Raw genomic sequence first — 20,180 nt, forward strand, 5'->3', positions numbered from 1 at the left:
CTAAAGCAACTAGAGAAAGAAGAACCAAAAAACCCCAAAGTTAGTAGAAGGAAAGAAATCATAAAAATCAGAGCAGAGATAAATGAAATAGAAATGAAGAAAATAGCAAGGATCAATGAAACTAAGAGCTGGTTCTTTGAGAACATAACAAAATTGATAAACCTTTAGCCAGACTCATCAAGAAAAAGAGGGTGATTACTCAAATCAATAAAATTAGAAATGAAAAAGGAGAAGTTACAGCTGACATCACAGATCATAAGAGACTACTAAAAGCAACTATATGCCAAAAAAATGGACAACCTAGAAGAAATGGACAAATTCTTCTAAAGCTACAACCTTCCAAGACTGAACCAGGAAGAAATAGAAAATATGAACAGACGAATCACAAGTACTAAAATTGAAACTGTGATTTTAAAACTTCCAAAACAAACAAAAGTCTGACCAGATGGCTTCACGGGTGAAGTCTATCAAACATTTAGGGAAGAGTTAACACTTAAGCTTCTCAAACTATTCCAAAAAATTGCAGAGGAAGGAATACTGCCATGCTCATTCTATAAAGCTACCATCACCTTGATACCAAAACCAAAGATACCACAATAAATGAAAATTACAGGGCAATATCACTGATGACCATAGACACAAAAGTCCTCAACAAGTTACTAGCAAAGAAAATCCAACATCACATTAAAAGGATCATACACCATGATCAAGTGGGCCTTATCCCAGTGATGATAAGAAAGAATGAAAGATCAGAAAGAGAAATTAAGGAAACAATTCCATTTACCATCACATCAAAAAGAGTAAAATACCTAGGAATAAACCAACCTAAGAAGGCAAAAGACCTCTACTCAGAAAACTATAAGATACTGATGAAACAAATCAAAGGTGACACAAACAGATGGAGAGATATACCATGTTCTTGGTTTGGAAGAATAAATATTGTCAAAATGACTCTACTACCCAAAGCAATCTACAGATTCAGTGCGATCCCCTATCAAATTACCAATAGCATTTTTCACAGAATTAGAGCAAAAAATTTTACAATTTGTTTGGAAACACAAAAGACCCCAAATAGCAAAAGCAATCTTGAGAAAGACAAATGGTCTGGAGGAATCAGGTTCCCTGGCTTCAGATTATACTACAAAGCTACAGTAATCAAAACAGTATGGTACTGGCACAAAAACAGAAATAGATAAATGGAATAGGATAGGAAGTCCATAGTGCCACGCACCTATGGTCACCTAATCTATGACAAGGGAGGCAAGAATATACAATGGAGAAAAGGCAGCCTCTTCAATAAGTGGTGCTGGGAAAACTGGACAGCTACATTTAAAAGAATGAAATTAGAACACTCCCTAACTCATACACAAAAATAAACCCAAAATGGATTAAAGACCTAAATGTAAGACTGGATACTGTAAAACTCTTAGAGGAAAACATTGGCAGAATACTCTCTGTCATATATCACAGCAAGATCTTTTTTGATCCCCACCTCCTAGAGTAATGAAAATAAAAACAAAAAGAAAGAAATGGGACCTAATTAAACTTTAAAGCATTTGCATAGCAAAGGAAACCATAAACAAAGCAAAAAGACTACCCACAGTATGGAGAAAATATTTGCAAATGAAGTGACAGACAAGGGATTAATCTCCAAAATATACAAACAGCTCATGCAGCTCAATATCAAAAACCAAACAACCCAATTGAAAAATGGGCAGGAGACCTAAATAGACATTTCTCCAAAGAAGACACACAGATGGCTAAAAAGTACATGGAAATATGCTCAACATCACTAATTATTAGAGAAATGCAAATCAAAACTACAATGCAGTATCCACCTCAACACCAGTCAGAATGGCCATCATCAAAAAATCTAGAAACAATAAATGCTAGAGTGAGTGTGGAGAAAAGGAAACCCTCCTACACTGTTGGTGGGAATGTAAATTGGTACAACCACTCTGGAAAGAGTATGGAGGTTCCTTAAAAAACTAAAAGTAGAACTATCATATGATCCAGCAATCCCACTCCTGGGCTTATATCTGAAGAAAACCTTAATTCCAAAGATACATGCAGCCCAGTGTTCACTGCAGCACTATTTACAATAGCCAGGACATGGAAGCAACCTAAATGACCATGACAGAGGAATGGATAAAGAAGATGTGGTGTATATATATATATATATATATATATATAAAATGGAATATTACTTAGCCATAAAAAAGAATAAAAAATAATGAATGCTATTTGCAGCAACATTGATGGACCTAGAGATTGTCATACTGAGTTAAGTAAGAGATAGACAAATATCATTTGATATCGCTTACATGTGGAATCTTTTAAAAAATGGTACAAATGAACTTATTTACAAAACAGAAATAGTGTCACAGATATAGAAAACCAACTTATGGTTACCATGAGGGAAAGAGGGGGAGGAATGAAATGGGAGATTGGGATTGACATATACACACTGCTATATATAAATTAAATAACTAATAAAGACCTAGCATGTAGCACAGGGAACTCTACTCAATACTTTGTAATGACTTATATGAGAAAAGAACTTAAAAAAGAGTGGATTTATATGTATAACTGATTCACCTTTCTGTAACTCAAGAAACTAACACAACGTTGTAAATCAACTCTACTCCAGTAAAAATTAAAAAAAAAAAAACCTTAATCTGTTTATTTCCCATTTGCCTGAAAGCTCCTTGGAGTTAGTGGCCCTGTCTTTTCCTCTTTGTATTTCCCAGTACCTAGCATGGTTCCCAGCATACCTAAAGTGTTAAATAAATATTTTATGAATGAATGAATGAAAGAGATATAACACTCTGGGACTGTTAGCGTGAAGGAACTCAAATAGAACTAGAAACTGAACTGAGATGTTAAGGTATACAGAGGGGGCTGAATAATATTACAGACAGAATCCTGTAACTTTGGAGTTAAAAAGAATACAATTGAATCCTGCCCCCTTTGTTTTTTTTTTTTTTTTTTGGTTATGTGATCTAGGAATTTACTTAGATTTTCTGAATCTCAGTTTTCTCATCTGTAGAACTGAAATGATACTGAGTTACCCATAATAACTATTGAAAGGATTGAATGTGATGGTGTAGCTGGCAGCACTGAGCACAGTGCTGGTCACCCAAGTATGCAAAAACAGTTGTTGTGGTTGGTTTCATTGTTGCTGTTATGGTTTTCCTGTGGCACTTATTTCTCTGGTCTCTGCCTGCACTGGAACCTGCAGGTTTTCCTGTGTTCATATTCTCTTCACAGGCAGTGAGGATGGACATCTAAAGAACTCCCAGCCCCCATACGCATGGCATCTGTCAGGTTTCCTCATCATCTAATCACGTCTTATACATGCCTTGCCCAGGTGCCTAATCTTGAGCCATTCAGTCAGTATGTCTTCATGCTGTCAGAGGACCCCTGAAGTTTCTCAGTGCTCATGGGGAGACTGTTTCTTTCCTTTCCAGACACCTCCACTGAATATAAATTTCTCACATTGTTACACAACAGCAGTCCCACCTTGTACTCTGGTACTGTGGAAATTTAACAGGAGAGGGAGGAAGAGGGAGAGGGAGAGAATGAATGTGTGTTTGTGTCCATGTGTGAATACTGACATGCAGATACCATAACTTCCACATTGGCTGTGGCTTTCCTCTTCACTGAAGCATCATGACGACTGATATCTGAGATGGATATGTTGTTATCCTCTAGAACAGCCTCCCTTTCCAGCAGTCCTCTCTCCACTCCCCAAATCACACCCACTTTACATAGTACTTCTACCTCAATTCTCATCTCTCATTTGTTTTCATCCATTGCTACCTCAGCAAGGCCATTTGCCATAAAGCTTATGTTTTGCCATTTTGAAACTTTCTGGAGAAACATTATTACACATCAGACATAAAGGCAATGTCACATTAGAAGGAAGTTCTAGTTTCTTAAGTAACCTCCATACTGTTCTCCATAGTGACTGCACCGATTTACATTCCCACCAACACTGTAGGAGGGTTCCCTTCTCTCCACACTCCAGCATTTGTTTGTGGATTTTTTGATGATGGCCATTCTGACTGGTGTGAGGTGATATCTCATTGTAGTTTTGACTTGCATTTCTCTAATAATTAGCGATTTTGAACATCTTTTCATGTACCTCTTTGCCATCTGTATGTCTTCTTTGGAGAAATGTCTATTTAGGTCTCCTGCCCATTTTTTGATTGGGTTGTGTGTTTTGATGATATTAAGCCACATGAGCTATTTGTAAATTTTGAAAACTAATCCATATGATCCTACAATCCCACTCCTGCACATATAACCCTAGAGAAAAACGTGGTCCAAAAGGATATATGCACCTCACTGTTCATTGCAGTGCTGTTTACAGTAGCCAAGACATGGACGCAACCTAAATGTCCATCAACAGAAGAATGGATAAAGAAGAAGTGGTACATAAATACAATGGAATATTATTCAGCCATTAAAAAGAATGAAATAATGCCATTTGCAGCAACATGGATGGACCTAGATATTGTCATACTGAGTGAAGTAAATCAAACAGAGAAAGAGAAATATGGTATGATATCGCTTATATGTAGGATCTAAAAAAAATGATAGAAATGAACTTATTTACAAAACAGAAACAGACTCACAGACTTAGAGAATGAAGTTATGGTTATGGGGGGAAGGGTGGGGGGAGGGATCATTAGGGAGGTTAGGATTGACATGTACACACAGCTATATTTAAAATAACGAACAAGGACCTACTGTATATGACAGGGAACTCTGCTTAACATTATATGACAACCTAATTGGGAAAAGGATTTGAAAAAGAATAAATACATGTATATGTATAACTGAATCACTTTGTTGTACACCTGATACTAACACAACATTGTTAATCAACTATACTCCAATACAAAATTAAAAAGTTAAAAAAAAATGTTCTAAGGAGAGCCTCACTCCAGTATCTTCCTTAGGCTGCCACGTTCCCCCACCCCAAGCATGTGGATGGCAGACATTGTTAATTAATCACACTCTTTCTTGTGCAGTCTGTCTCTGTGCAGTACTGCAAGCATTCACCACTGAGCAACTGGCCCTGGCAAACAAGGGAAAGCCTATGGGCCAAACCTGGACTTGCTAAGTCCTTTTAGCACCTCTGTGTCAAGTCTCCACTAAAGAGTGGGAAATAGATTTCTCTTATAAAAGAGTCCTGGGCTTCCCTGGTGGTGCAGTGGTTAGGAATCTGCCTGCCAATGCAGGGGACACAGGATCGAGCCCTGGCCGGGGAAGATCCCACATGCCGCGGAGCAACTAAGCTCATGCTCCACAACTACTGAGCCTGAGCTCTAGAGCCCGCAAGCCACAACTACTGATCCCACGTGCCACAGCTACAGAGGCCTGCACACCTAGAGCCTGTGCTCCGCAACAAGAGAAGCCATGACAATGAGAAGCCCGCTCACTTCGCTCAACAAAGAGTAGCCCCGCTCATTGCAACTAGAGAAAGCCTGTGCACAGCAACAAAGACCTAACAGAGCCAAAAATAAATAAATTTATTATAAATAAATAAATAAATTTATTATAAATAAATAAATAAATAAAAATAAAGATAAAAGAGTCCTGTTTCCATGACTTGCTTTGAGATGAGGTCCTTGATATCACATCCATGTTGGAAGGTTCTTTTGAGCAACAGCATTCAGTTTTAGTCTTCAGGAGAAACAAAGGAAAATAAAAGAACGTTATGAACAGTAGTTTAATACAGTATGTCCAGCACATGTCAGTTATGGTAGCCACCAGCCACAGGTGGCTATTTAAATTTAAGTTAAAACTAAATAAAGTTAAACATTCATTTCCTCAATTGCACTAGCCCCAGCTCGAGTGCTTTTGGCCACTGTATTGGACAGCGTAGGTAAAGAAAATGTCCATCAACACACGTATTTCTACTTGGCAGCACTGAACTAGATGTTGTGTTCTGTATCCTAAGAGGTAGTTCCTTTTCACTTTGTCATCTACTTAACCCCCCTCTTCTTTCCCAAAACACACGATTCTGTCCTATGCCAACTAAACGAAAGCCTGTTAATGCTAGGACGTCGTTCAAAGCAGAAGCAAGTCTTAAACGAGGTGTAGGAGAAGACCAAGACCCATCAGTAGATCCATTACCATGCTTTTTCAAGGAAATTGGCTTCTGGCTTCATATACTGTCTATAGTTTCTCCTGTTGAACATAAAAATAACGTTGCTCCTGTTTGCTTTTAAATTTAGCCACATATATGAGACCAGAAGCACGAAATCCACTTTGTGAGCCCCCAGCTTCCTGTTAGCATGACATTAATGGAAGAATCCACCCTGTGATTATATTAAAAAGGGAAAATAACTGAACAAAAGAAGACTGGGATTTGATCTTTTACTGGGTAAATTTAGTTGCCCGAGAAACAGGAGGAAATTATTTCAGTGCCAAAATAATAAAACGTCATCTGAATTTGCTTTTTCTCTCTCAGGATCTTTAGTTGCCTTTGGTGTGGTAGGAAAAGGAGTGGCTGTTACAGGGAGGAGACAGTTATTCATACAATTTTCTTTGACATTTTGTTCATGTTTCGCTTTTAAAGTTTTGTCAGCCTTTGTAATCGTCCAGTTAAATTTGTATATCCAGTTCTTCTCCTAAAAATGGGTGACATTTGAGTGCTATAAAATTAATAGGAATGTGATGCAATGGACATAATTCTTTCTAGAAAAATCTCATGTTTATGACTCATTGTCAGAGACACAAATGTGAGCCCGGAAGTTCCTAGAACATCGATATATCTGATTCCTCATGTACATTTTCCCAAGAAAGCTCTTTTTCAGTAAATAGGATCTCTGCTGGATTTTTTTCTTTTGGCCTCTCGGTTGTCTCAAATTAGAAAGCCAGGAAATGACTGAAATAATAATTTACTGCACTTGAGTGATTTGGCATAATATATTTCAAGAAAAACATTCAAGTCCACATATTGTCAATTTTGAATCTTATTCATTAGCACCATGGCCTTTTGCGGTTCATGTGGTTTTATTTCTGGGTTTTCTGGTGGTGTAGCCCCACCAATGATAACTCATTGATGCTCACTGATGAAATCATCCGGGTAAGGGCACTGAGTTCCCAGACCCCTCAACTTGTTGGTGAAGCTACCGTTACAAAGAGTTCCAAAAGTGACTTGGGCTGCTTTGAGAGTACGGGGAAGACAGAAAAGTGAACTTTTAAAGGCTGCTAGAGCACAATCTCATTAATGTACATAGTACACCTTAGAGATTTTATTAAGATTGAAATGGGTTTTAAGTTTGCCTTTGCATGATCTAGAAGGAAAATAATTGTTAATCTAATTAAGAGTGTAAATCATTTTCTAAGAAATGGTCAAAAACACAGATTGTGGAGCCCATTAGACCCAGGCTTGATTCCTGACTCTGTTACTTAGCAGCTGTGATTTAACCACCATGAATCTTACTTTTACATCTATGAAGTGGGGCTGGCAACACTTATCTCAAGAGACTGTCTCAAGAATTCAGTGAAACACTGTCTGTGCAGTTTGTTATTGGTGTCGTTAGTATTAGTGGCTAGGAAAACAAGCTATTTTAAAAAGAGATTTATAGAGCATTATAGGCTTTTCTCCCTTTTCGGCCCTCGTGGGAAGATTCAGTGTTTGTGCTGCCAAACCGGGAGCCGAGGGGGCCTGAGCAGGATGCATCATGATTAAAGCTGTGAGAGGAAGGGAACTTAGAGGGCAGGTTAATTTATAAAATAAATGGTTCTCTATGAAGGAAAAAACAATAAGGAATCTAAAAGTTTCAAGGACTGAAAGAGAAGGGTGCTGGAAGTTTGGGGGGATAGACAGAAAGAGGGAGGGGCAGTACAGTGTGACACTCAGGGGAGCCAGGTAAGTCAGGAACATTTGGGTAAGTGTTGTGTGGTGTAAGTCCCCAGTTGCCCCTTTTATTGAGTCTTCTTTTTTAAAAAAAGTTTTAAAATTGAAGTATAGTTGATTTACAATGTTGTCTTAATTTCTACTATACAGCAGAGTGATTCAGTTATACATGTATACTTTTTCATATCCTTTTCCATAATGGTTTATCACAGGATATTGAATACAGTTCCTTGTGCTATATATAGTAGGACCTTGTTGTCTATCCATCCTATATATAAGAGTTTGCATCTGCTAATCCCAAACTCCCAATCCATCTCTCCCCCAGCCCTCCCCCTTGGCAACCACAAGTCGGTTCTCTGTGTCTGTGAGTCTGTTTCTCTTTTGTAGGTAAGTTCATTTGTGTTATACTTTAGATTCTACATATAAGTGATATCATATGGTATTTATCTTTCACATTCTGACTTACTTCACTTAGTATGATAATCTCTAGGTCCATCCATTTTGCTGCAAATGGCATTATTTCATTCTTTTTTATGGCTGAGTAGTATTCCATTGTGTGTGTGTGAACACACACACACACACACACATCACATCTTCTTTATCCATTCATCTGCTGATGGATTTCCGCATCTTGGCTATTGTGAATAGTGCTGCTATGAACATTGGGGTGCATGTATATTTTTGAATTATCGGTTTGTCCAGATATATGCCCAGGAGTGGGACTGCTGGATCATATAGCAGCTCTATTTTTAGTTTTTTGAGGAACCTCCATACTGTTCTTCATAATGACTGCACCAATTTACATTCCCACCAACAATGTAGAAGGTTCCCTTTTCTATTGAGAGTCTTCTTAAGTAGCTATCCCACAGGGAGGAGAGTGGAGCAGAGTGGTTAAGAGCCTAAATTCTGGACCTGGTGTTCTAGGTTCAAATCCTTATTCATCACACTTGGCTGAATAGTTGTTTTACTTCTCTAAGCTGCAGTTTCCTTCCTGTGAAACGATTCTCCTGGGATCTCATGACTTCATGTTGAGTGCTTGGCAGATACGTAAGAGCTTGATAAATATTACATGAACTCAGTGGTATCCTTTTTAAAAAGGACAATAATTGTTTTCATTATTCTTCTGAAGACATTATGAGGCTTAATTCATTTAATTCTCAGGAAAACTATACAAGGCAGGAGCTATTATTATTCCCATTTCACACGTGATAAAACTGAGGCACAGAGGAGTCAAGTAACTCGCCCAAACTCATACACAGGGAGTAGCAGAGTTTGGGTTAGCATCAAATATTCTGATTCTGGATCCATACTCTTGTCTTCTATACCATCTACACCCCATATGTGAGCATCTGGTCTTCAGAAGAACAACTTCTAGGGCAGTTTGCCTTGTTTTATAAATGCTTGGTTTGTACTCAACAACCTTGCCTCTCAAAGTGTGGTCCATAGGCAGCAGGATCAGTGACACCTGGGAGCAGAGTCTCAGGCTCCACTCCAGACTCTTGTAACAGGAACTCTTAACAAGCTCCCCGCGTGATCCATGATCGTGCACAGCCTGAGAAGCTGCTCCAGGATGTGAACATGTAGGAGATGGGCTGTCTCATCAGTGTCCAGCGCCGCACTTGCCGCCTAAGAATAAATTTACTTTTGATCTAACAGTAGATCAGGAAACGTTGAATAGGAAACAAATTCAGAAGTCAAGGGAACTTGGTTTCTCCTCAGCTGAGTGAATGATGCTCGGGGCCTCTGGATCCACTGCAGCACCAGGCACATAGCAGATGCCCTGTCATATTTCTTGCATTGATATGGAAATGTGTGATAGAGACATCCAGCATAGCAGCCTTCCCGGATGTGCAGTGATGTTTAAAAGGGCCAAATAATGACGGAGCAAGCAGAACAGAGATTATGCAGTTATTCTTTTTTTACATCTTTATTGAAGTACAGTTGCTTCACACTGTCACGCCAGCTTCCGCTGCACAACAAAGCGAATCAGCCTTACGCACACACATATCCCCACATCCCCTCCCTCTCCCGCCCTTCTAGGTGGTCACAAGGCACAGAGCTGATCTCCCTGTATGCGCTTATTCTTAACATAGCTTTAAGACAAGCTGGTCCCCTATGAACCCGAGCTGATTCTCTTTCCTCTTGAGCTCTCTATTGTCTTGGCATTGTTTTCAACTCATTCAGAAACTAATTAAGTTTCAGGATCAGTTTGTCCTGTTAGAGAGTGTGGATATGCTAAAGGAGTGTTTTTTTATAACTTAAATTATCCAAGTGAAAGGACAATTATAATTTGCTTCTAAAATTGGCCAAAAATCAGCTTTCATCAAAATAATTCTCAGCAGACATTAGTCTCTGTAAAACCAGGCTACTGTATGAAAGGCAACAAAAGGATTTAAATAGGCCATGGAAAATGTATTGATAATCTGGTCATATTAATCCTGTCCTCTAACAGAGTGTGAAATTACTTGTTTACTCCACTTATCTGGGGCCGGAGGTAGCTGATCACTAGTTGACAGAGCCGTAGTTTGTGATCACCTTTCAGCAGTGAGCTTCAGCTGGGCCAAGGCCAAACAGTCTGAATTCACTGGCCTATATACCACCTCCAAAGTCAAGGTCAGTACTGCTTCTACCCATGGCCAGCCAGAGGAACTCATGATCTCCAATATGTCCATCTAGGTGTGCCTTTCATTTGTGCATGGACATGACCTATATCCTGTCCCCACAAAACTGAGGATTTGTAGTGGTTTCATCACCAGTCTACAAATATTATCAAGGCGAACACTATTGGGGTAAAGTATAAGAAGTAGTCCCTGATCTAAAGGAGACTAACCACTGTGGTGAAATAGACCTTGTTGATGCTCTGCCCAGTTCCGCTTTATCAAGTTAGTGTATCCATCCCCCAGTGCCCAGTGGATGTGAGTGTTGGCTGTGAATGTTTCACAGCTGCCCTTTTTCTGGAGACTTGACTGATTGCTCTCAGCCAGTGGGTGGCAGGGACCAAACCTAAGGGCTTATGCCTGCCCAACCCTAGAATGAGTGTAAGCCTGAAGGAGCCAAAGGAAGAAACAGTACTAGAAAAGTGCAGTGAGAACCTTGGAGATGGAGTTGCCTTTCAGGACCTGGGTCATATAGGGGTTTGGCTCACAGTTCTGGAGGCTGGACATCCCAATCAGAGTGACAGCATGGTTGGGTGAGGGCTCTCTTCTCACTGTGTTCTCACACGGCAGAAGGGCCCGGGGAGCTCTGTGTTCTCTCTTGTAAGAGCACTAATGCCATTCGTGAGGGTTCCACCCTCAGACCTAATCGCTTCCCTAAGTCTCCACCTCCTAATCTCACCACCTTCAGGGGTTAAGATTTCAACATATGAATTTTGTGGGGGGACACAGACATTCAGACCATAGCAACAGGAGGCTAGCCAACAGTGAGCTGTCATTCAGTGGAGGTCAGCCTCTTAGGTCCTTGAGCAGAAGAAGAAGGGGAGGTGAAATTAATGAAAAAAGGAGGAATAAATAATGACCACCCTTTGACAATCATAAACTTTCTTCTCTCCTCTAGTCCAACCATCGTATTGGCACTAGATTAATTTTTATCAAATGATTATTTCATCATGTCTATTTTCCCAGCTCTAAATCCTCCAAGTGTTTGCCTAAAAGAATGATTCATAAAATTTTTTAGATCATATACCCCACTGGTTAAAAAAAAGTCTCTGAACATGTGCCCCAATTTCATTTGTTTATTCATTTACAAACGATTTAAATATACTACCAACTAATATCTCAGAGTACTATGTACACTTACAGTTTAGGATATATCATTCATGGATATGGCATAAATCCATATTTAGAGAAGCTTTCCTAATAGTTTTAAATTATTTTAGACAGCTTTTGGCCTATGTGATCAGATTGTCACTTATATTTTACTATCTGCCTTCTGATCAGCTAATGTGTATGAATCCTCAGAAAAACTACTGATTTGAGAGGTGGTTGTGTGCTCTTAGGTGCACAGTGTTATGCCCAGACTGTGTGGGCTGCAAAGAGAGAATGTATTTAAGGGGTAAAGTGGAATCTTAATCCTGGAGTAATAGCAAGAAAATCTAAGAGAGTTCCAGTTGGCAGTGGGAGAATGAGTGATTTAATCTTGAGAGCAGTCAGATTACAATAATAATAGCTCTACCTTTGAAGCATCTACTGTGTACCTGGCATTGTGCTAATCACTTTACATGTATTATTTCATCTGCTCTTCATAGCACCTCTTCAAGGTAGGTATTACTACAAGAGAGGTTAAGAACCCTGCTCAAGGTTACATAGGAGTGAAGGAGCCAGGATTTGACCCTCGAAGGAACTGTGTGTCTCCTTGACAATCTTTTTTCCATCACATCTCACAATTAATACTTGGCATTAGAGCAGGTGTTCCATTCTGTAGGCAAGCTTGTGTTATATAGAAAGGAGTCAGTGGGTCCTGGATGGAAGGAGCCAGCCTGAAAAGCCTCCCATCTCTGTGACATTCTGGAAAAGGCTATGCAGACAGTAAAAAGATCAGTGGTTGCCAGGAGTTAGGGAGGGATGAATAAGTGGAGCATAGAGGATTGTTAGGATGGTGAAACTACCCTGTATGGTACTGTAATGGGGGGTACACGTTATTACACATTTGTCCAAACACATGGAATGTACAACCCCAAGAGTGAACCCTGATGTGAACTATGGACTTTGGGTGATTATGATGAGTCAGTGGAGATTCACCAATTGTAACGAAGGTAATGGAGGAGGAAGGTGGCATATGGGATATCTCTGAACATTCCTCTGAATTTTGCTATGAACTTAAAATAGAAAATAGTCCTTAAGAAAAAGAGAGAGAGAGAAAGGGGATGTACATGGCCATGAGCCTGTAAGTATAGTGCCAGTTAGAAGGGGTAGCAATGCCTCCCAGAGGTAGGAGAGGCCACTCAGAACTCAGAAGAGCAGTGTGGATCCAAGGAGCCAGCTAATGCTTTGGGAAAACAGAACTCAGGAAGGATAAGTTGTTCTTATCAAAAAGTTGATAGAGGGGCTTCCCTGGTGGCTCAGTGGTTGAGAGTTCGCCTGCCAATGCAGGGGACACGGGTTCGTGCCCCAATCCAGGAAGATCCCACATGCCGCAGAGCGGCTGGGCCCGTGAGCCATGACCGCTGAGCCTGCGCGTCCGGAGCCTGTGCTCCGCAACGGGAGAGGCCACAACGGTGAGAGGCCCGCGTACCGAAAAAAAAAAAAAAAAAGAAAAAAGTTGATAGTTCACAACATTTTTTCCAGCACTGCCTGATACAAAACCATCCCCTCTGTGCACTTTTTATAAACTGAAGTTCACATATGCTCTGCCTTCTATGTTGCTCTAATGATCGGTCTGCTCACAGTATGTAAAAATAGAGGAACCATCATTTATTAAGCTGTACACTTATGATTTGTGCATTTTCTATGTATGAATAAAATTTGTTTAAAAATGAAAAGAATGATTCTGTATGGAGGTTGAAATAAATCAAGGATATTGTCACATCCGCTGTTACTTTGTAGATTCAAACAATTCTCCAGCCAACGTTTTACATATGGTAAAAATTAGCATGGGCTAAAAGATAGAAAACTGGCATTTCAGTATTAGCTCTTCCATTAGAATAACTGTGTGACACGGGCAAGGTTCCAATCCCCTCTGAGCTTGGATTTTCTTGTATGTAAAAAAACAAATGTCCCAAAATCCCTATTAATATTCAGTATGATAGAGGATAGAGCAACTCTCACCCTCAGACTAATCCCACAGCACATATTGAAAGAGAATCCCAACTCCTTCCAACTGCAAACTCTCCTTACCTGATATTTTAGAGCAGAGACTGGGAAACATTTTCTGAAGAGGCCAGAGAGTAGGTATTTCAGGTTTTGCAGGCCATTCAGCCTCTGTTGCAAATACTCTGAGCTGCAGTCTATTAAGGCAACCACACACAATATGTAAATGCATGACCAGGCCTGCGTTCCAACAAAACTTTATGTATCAAAGCAGGTGGCAAGCCAGATTGGGCATACAGGCCATAGTTTGTCCACTTCTGTTCTAGGACATAACTTTCTGGCATTCAGTGCAACTTCCCTTCAACATATATAGGGAAAAACATGTGTTCATAATAATTAGATAAATAGGGAACTAGAGAATTGGCATGTGGAAGGGAGGGAGGGCAGAGAGCCTTGTGACAGAGCATTGGGAGAGAAAATTCCAGTGACATCTGCCCTGGGGGTGGGGGGCATTGTCAGGTTGGAAAATGTTGGCTTTGGCATGGAGCTAGCTGCTAAGTTTGGAGACACCAGCTGGTGTGTGTGTGTGTGTGTGTGTGTGTGTGTGTGTGTGTGTGTAAGAGGTTATGGTGTACTCAAACCTAGCATGGTGCCAGGTACCAAGGGGACTCACTGAATATTTGTGGAAGAAGGGAAGGAAGAAGGATGGATTATCCTCATTTTATAGATGAAGAAATTCCACTGTGGGACACCAATGCTGTTTCTCATAGGAAATCTACAGGGAAACAGAATTTCATGAGAAGGATATTGATTTCACCCCTGAGAGGCTCTGTCGATGTCCTTACAGGCCCAGCCCTCCTCTGAGAAGGAGAGTGTTGGAGGGTTCTGGGGGTTCCCTGTAGCCCTGGGCCTTGGTGGTGCAAAATGTCATTGAAAGGTGACCATGTGAGGACAGGAAGGAGGCCTGCAGTACTTACTTGTGGCTGCTGTTTCCATGGGTTAGGCTTTGTGCTCTCCTTCAAATGGTGACAGTCACATTTCTGACATGGTAGCAGGAGCAGGGAAGGGAAAGGAGAGAATGGACTAATGCACTTGAGGCAGGAGATCAGATGCTGGGTCTCTCTTGGACTTGGTTTACTGAAGGCATCTTGAGAAAGGGAGCCAGGTTTTGGGGAAGGGAAATTTGGACTGTTTCTTCAGGTCAGACAATGTCCTTCTCTGTGCCATCACACAGAAGGAAAAGAAGAGCTGGATTTGGGAGGAATCTGAACAACTTGGAATGTGACTAAACTGATTAACCAACAACTCTGTAAGATTTCACACAAGCCATGCACTTAATATAGAACTGGATTACAGTTTGCAGTCTGTTGCACTAATTCGTTAATATTATTTCACAGGCTAAAAATTTTACTATGCAAATGTATGCAAATCATATAAGAAAATAGTGTTCTTAACCAAGTGCATTAGCACCTATTGGGTATTTTGGTTGTTTTTTTCTTTTGATTTTTTTTTGTTTGTTTGTTTCACTGGAACTCTGACCCTGCTGTGGAAAGCTAGATAATTAATATATTCAATACTCGATAGTGTGTGTTGAACATTTTCCTGAAGGGTGACTGGGAGGCTTTCTCCTTTGACAAATACTGTGGTGATTGGCATGTATTTTTTCCTCTTTTTCTTGCCTAAAACAGAATGAAGAAGATGAGCAACATTTATGAGTCAGCTGCCAATACACTGGGAATCTTTAACAGCCCCTGCCTGACCAAAGTTGAGCTGCGTGTGGCATGCAAAGGCATTTCCGACAGAGATGCCCTTTCCAAACCAGACCCCTGTGTCATCCTCAAGATGCAGTCCCACGGGCAGTGGTTTGAGGTAGGCATGTCCAGTGAAATGGACAGAAGCATGGCGGGAGGAGTGATTTGAAAATATTCTGGCATTTCCTGTCTTCAGGTCGTTTATTTCGGTGAGATGGAAAATTCTAGAAATGAATATAATCACATTTCTGCTTATATCATGATTTTTATTTATTTTAAAAATGTTTTATATTATATTGGAGTATAGTTGATTAACAATGTTGTGATAGTTTCAGGTGTACAGCAAAGTGATTCAGTTATACATATACATGTATCTATTCTTTTCCAAATTCTTTTCCCATTTATGTTATTACAGAATATTGAGCAGAGGTCCCTGTGCTATACAGTAGGTCCTTGTTGGTTATCTGTTTTAAATATAGCAGTGTGTACATATCAATCTCAAACTACCAGTCTATCCTGCCCCCGTACCTTTCTCCCATGGTAATCATAAGTTTATTCTCTAAGTCTATGAGTCTGTTTCTGTTTGTAAGTAAGTTAATTTATATAATTTTTTTTTTGATTCCACATATGAGTGATATCATGTGATATTTCTCTTTCTCTGTCTGACTTACTTCACTTAGTATAATAATCTCCAGGTCCATCCACATTGCTGCAAATGGCATTAATTGATTCTTTTTAATGGCTGAGTAATATTCCATTGTATATATGTACCACATCTTCTTTATCCATTCATCTGTCGATGGACATCGACATCCATATTGTGATGTTTTAATATTGTGGATATTTTGACATCTACCCATAATTTGTGTGCTCATTTTAGACATAGTAGCCCCTGGGGATGGGCAACAGGGACTGCCTCACAGGGGCCACATCACACATTTATTTTTTGGAGTGAGAACTTAATATTAGCTGAACTTTATTGGGTGCTTATCAAGTGTCAGTCCTGTTCTAAGTGCTTTATGTAAAATAACTAATTTTGTCCATACAACAATCCTATGAGGAAACAGACAGGTGAGGAAACAGAAAGATTAGGTAAGTGGAAAATCTAATATCTCCCAGTCAAGCTCCAGGGCCTGAGCTCTTTATTGCTATTTTATACTTATGGTGGCCATTGGTGTAGTCTTTGGTGGTTTGTGTGGCAATATTGCATGTTGAATTCTGCAGTTGGGTTTTGTTTGTTTATTTAAAAGTTGAAACAAATTGGATGAGGACTGTTTTTAAGTTTTGGGTTTTTTTGTTGTTGTGTTGTTATTGTTTTTAATTTTTGTTCTTGGTACGTGGTCTAAGTTAGCAATGTTTTTAAAGATCTGGTCTCAGGTAGAAGGCAGGAGAGGGAGGAACAGGCGGTGCAGCCAAGGAAGCAGTTGTTATTGTCTCTAAGGGAACCATATGCCCAGTGGAATTTGGGTGAGGGGTTTGAATCCATACTGAGTAGATCAAGTGTAAACAAATACCTTGTTTGGATCCCTGAGGACAGACTTCAGTCCTTCTTCCATCTGTTTGCAAGGAGCTGACAGGTGCTCCTCTAGGGGCCAAGGTTTTCACTCCACAGCAGGAAGAAGGCTCAGAAGACCTCACAGGTAGCATGTTTACTTACCTGTATGTATGTGATAAAAGCCACTTCTTTGAAAAGGTGGTTTGATAGAAGTTGGTAAGCAGATGAAATTCAGGTGAGAAGGCAACATAACATGCATGAGGGGATGAAAGACAGATGGCAGATAGGGAATCTTCATTTAACTTCCAGCTCATCCAGGTCTTATATTATAAATATAAAACAGCATTCACAGACATCTTAATGTGTAATGTCTTTTTTTTTTCCCTTCTAAATATTCTCCATGACTTTGTTGGTGGGCTTTACTGTCTTTTATTTTTTGTTTAACAAAACTAAATGGAATATCTACATTAGGATATTAGGACCCTCTCGGATAATTAGAGGAAAAGACTTCGTCTCCTGAGACCACCCCTTACATAATTTATTTATTATTTGTATATATTTCTTTTCAGTCTTTTCCTTCTGGCATTCATATTCTTACATACTTATCATGCACATAAATTTTTCTTTCCTGATTTTATTACTTAGTAGTTTATGTTTTTTACATATTGTTATAATATTCATAATTATAATTTTAAGACTGCATAATATCCCATCAAGTAGATTTATTTAATCATTTTCCTATTTTTTTCACTTTGAAGTTGCTTTCAAAACTACCCTATTTTGGGCTTCCCTGGTGGCGCAGTGGTTGAGAGTCCACCTGCCGATGCAGGGGACACGGGTTAGTGCCCCGGTCCAGGAAGATCCCACATGCCGCGGAGCGGCTGGGCCTGTGAGCCATGGCCGCTAAGTCTGCGTGTCCGGAGCCTGTGCTCTGCAACAGGAGAGGCCACAACAGTGAGAGGCCTGCGTACCGCAAAAAACAAAAAACAAAAAACAAAAAACAACTACCCTATTGTAAATAATGCTGCAGTAAACATCTTTGAGCATAAGGCTTTTCACTTCTTTTTGGATGAGTTCCTAGGAGATAGTCTGTCAAAGTGGAACTAGTGGAACAAAGGATAGGACACTTTGGGGGCTTTTGATACATTTGCCAAATTGCTTTTCCAAAGTGCTTTTCTACAGAGTTACATAAAGTGTGTTTGCCCACAGCTACCAGCCTGCAAACATTTTGTTACCAGTACACAATGAGATAAGAAGCTTGTGCCACATTGTAAACTGATTCACTGCTTCCTTCATCTAGAAAGTCTTACTCTTTAAAAGTAGTGTCAGCTGAACTTCCAGCATGCTTAGTGATATGACTGATTTATTCTGTGGAACTTTGAGAAGCACTTCTCTAATAAATTTTAGTCTTAAGAATATATATTTAGGATATAGTTGGGAAAACAGAGCCCACACCATGTAGCTAATAGAAAAGATTTAATTCAATAACTAATAACAAAGGAGTTGGGAATCTTGAGAAACTAAGTAGGAACTGTGAGGAAACCCAGAAGCTGCTACTTGACTTAGGGTAGAGAAGTGATGTACTGAAGCTAGCTTGTAGAGGCTTGAGAGAGTCAATTGTTAAATCTTCAGGAATTTTGCTAGCCTGGGTACAAGTATTTACACCACAGACATTGGCAAACATTTCAAATCAGAATTTTCTCCCCACCAAGAGAACGGGTTGCTAAGCATTTACCAGCACACCACTGGGAGAGAGGGACAAAAGGAGGTGTTAGTACCAGCTGGACCATCGAGCAGAAGCTGGATCTGTGGAAGGAGGGCCTATCTAATGGTAGCCAGCAAGGTAAAGGAGATGCAGGTAATGCTGGAAACGTTGCCTGAAAGGGAGATGAGGAAGGGGTGTTATCTCAGGTCTCTCATCCATGCCTTCCAGTGACCACACCCCTGGTGGAAGCCAGTTGGCAAGGTTCCAGGGAAGAGTCCAGAACACACTTGAAAGCACAGAGGTAACTGACTAGCACATAGACCTTCTGACAACTCACAGTAACTGGGAGAATCATGCACTCAGTCATGAAGTAGTGCATATTTATTTAGTGCTAACACCTACTTTTTGGTGCAAGTTCATTGCGTGGTCTTGTGCTCAAAGTGAGAAGCACCTGACAGTCTATTTAAACCACACACCTCCTACCTTCTATGTTTAGTGAAAGCTGGCAAACATGACCATTGCCCTGGGACATAACTGATGCACATTTTCCTGTATCTGTCCCTTAGAACATGTCTGGAATTACAGAGAGATTTCTATGTGCAGAATTACAGAATTCAGAGAAAGCAATGCAGAAGAGGATTCATGCCTGCTGTGTCAGTTCCTGAGTGTCTTTGTTATGTGAAATCTGGTAAATGACTAAGTGAAGAAAAAAGAAAAACCTGAGAGGCTAAACTGATTTGCATAATAAAGAGATTGTTGGGGGGTGTAAGGATGAGAGAGAAAAACAAGGTGAGCTTCTTTTTCAGAGTTTTGAAGTTTGGCAAAAGAGCCTCTCTGGAGATCAGCACTGTCCACTAGAACTCCCTACAGTGATGGGCATGTTCTCTGCCTGTGCTGGCCAGTAGGTAGTCAACAGCCACAGGTGGCCACTGAGCAGTTGAAAGGTGGACTGTATAACTGAGGAATGGAAAAGTTTAATTATTTAATTTTAATTAATTAGAGGGTAAATAAGTAGCTGGTGTGATTTCGGAGTCTCCTTGGGTGGTAGAGAATTTGGCTGGGTGGGGAGAAGAGGAAAGGGAGTTTGTTAACACATTACTACCATAGGCTGTTTTTTTTTAAGGCAGAACCTCTTTTGGGGAAGACATACCTAGAGATTGATATTTCTTTATTACTTGTGATTTCTGGCCTGTGCATTTTATTTTTGTTGTTGTTCTTGTTGTTTGTTTTTTTGTTCGTTTTTATCTGTTTCATCTTTTTTTAACATCTTTATCGGGTATAATAGCTTTACAATGGTGTGTTCGTTTCTGCTGTATAACAAAGTGAATCAGCTATATGTATACCTATGTCCCCATATCCCCTCCCTCTTGCGTCTCCCTCCCACCATCCCTATCCCACCCCTCTAAGTGGTCACAAAGCATTGAGCTAATCTCCCTGTGCTATGCAGCTGCTTCCCACTAGCTAGCTATTTTACATTTGGTAGTGTATATATGTCAATGCTACTCTCTCACTTCGTCCCAGCTTACCCTTCCCCCACCCCATGTCCTCAAGTCCATTCTCTACATTGGAGTCTTTATTCCTGTCCTGGCCCTAGGTTCTTCAG

At 40.0% G+C, this 20,180-nt stretch overlaps 1 protein-coding gene across 1 annotated transcript in view; it reads left to right on the top strand.

The window, feature by feature from the left end:
* CPNE4 (copine 4) overlaps nucleotides 1–20,180 on the top strand; it is a gene marked incomplete at its 3' end in the record, with an annotated part of 615,561 nt that overhangs the window by 160,366 nt on the left and 435,015 nt on the right. The window contains exon 2 of the mRNA XM_079705040.1: nucleotides 15,315–15,495. Within this exon, the coding sequence (XP_079561166.1) occupies nucleotides 15,315–15,495 (181 nt within the window). The remainder of the gene's footprint in view (nucleotides 1–15,314; nucleotides 15,496–20,180) is intronic.

This window comes from Hyperoodon ampullatus, assembly GCF_949752795.1.
Source record: "Hyperoodon ampullatus genome assembly, chromosome: 5".
Classification (NCBI taxonomy): domain Eukaryota; kingdom Metazoa; phylum Chordata; class Mammalia; order Artiodactyla; family Ziphiidae; genus Hyperoodon; species Hyperoodon ampullatus.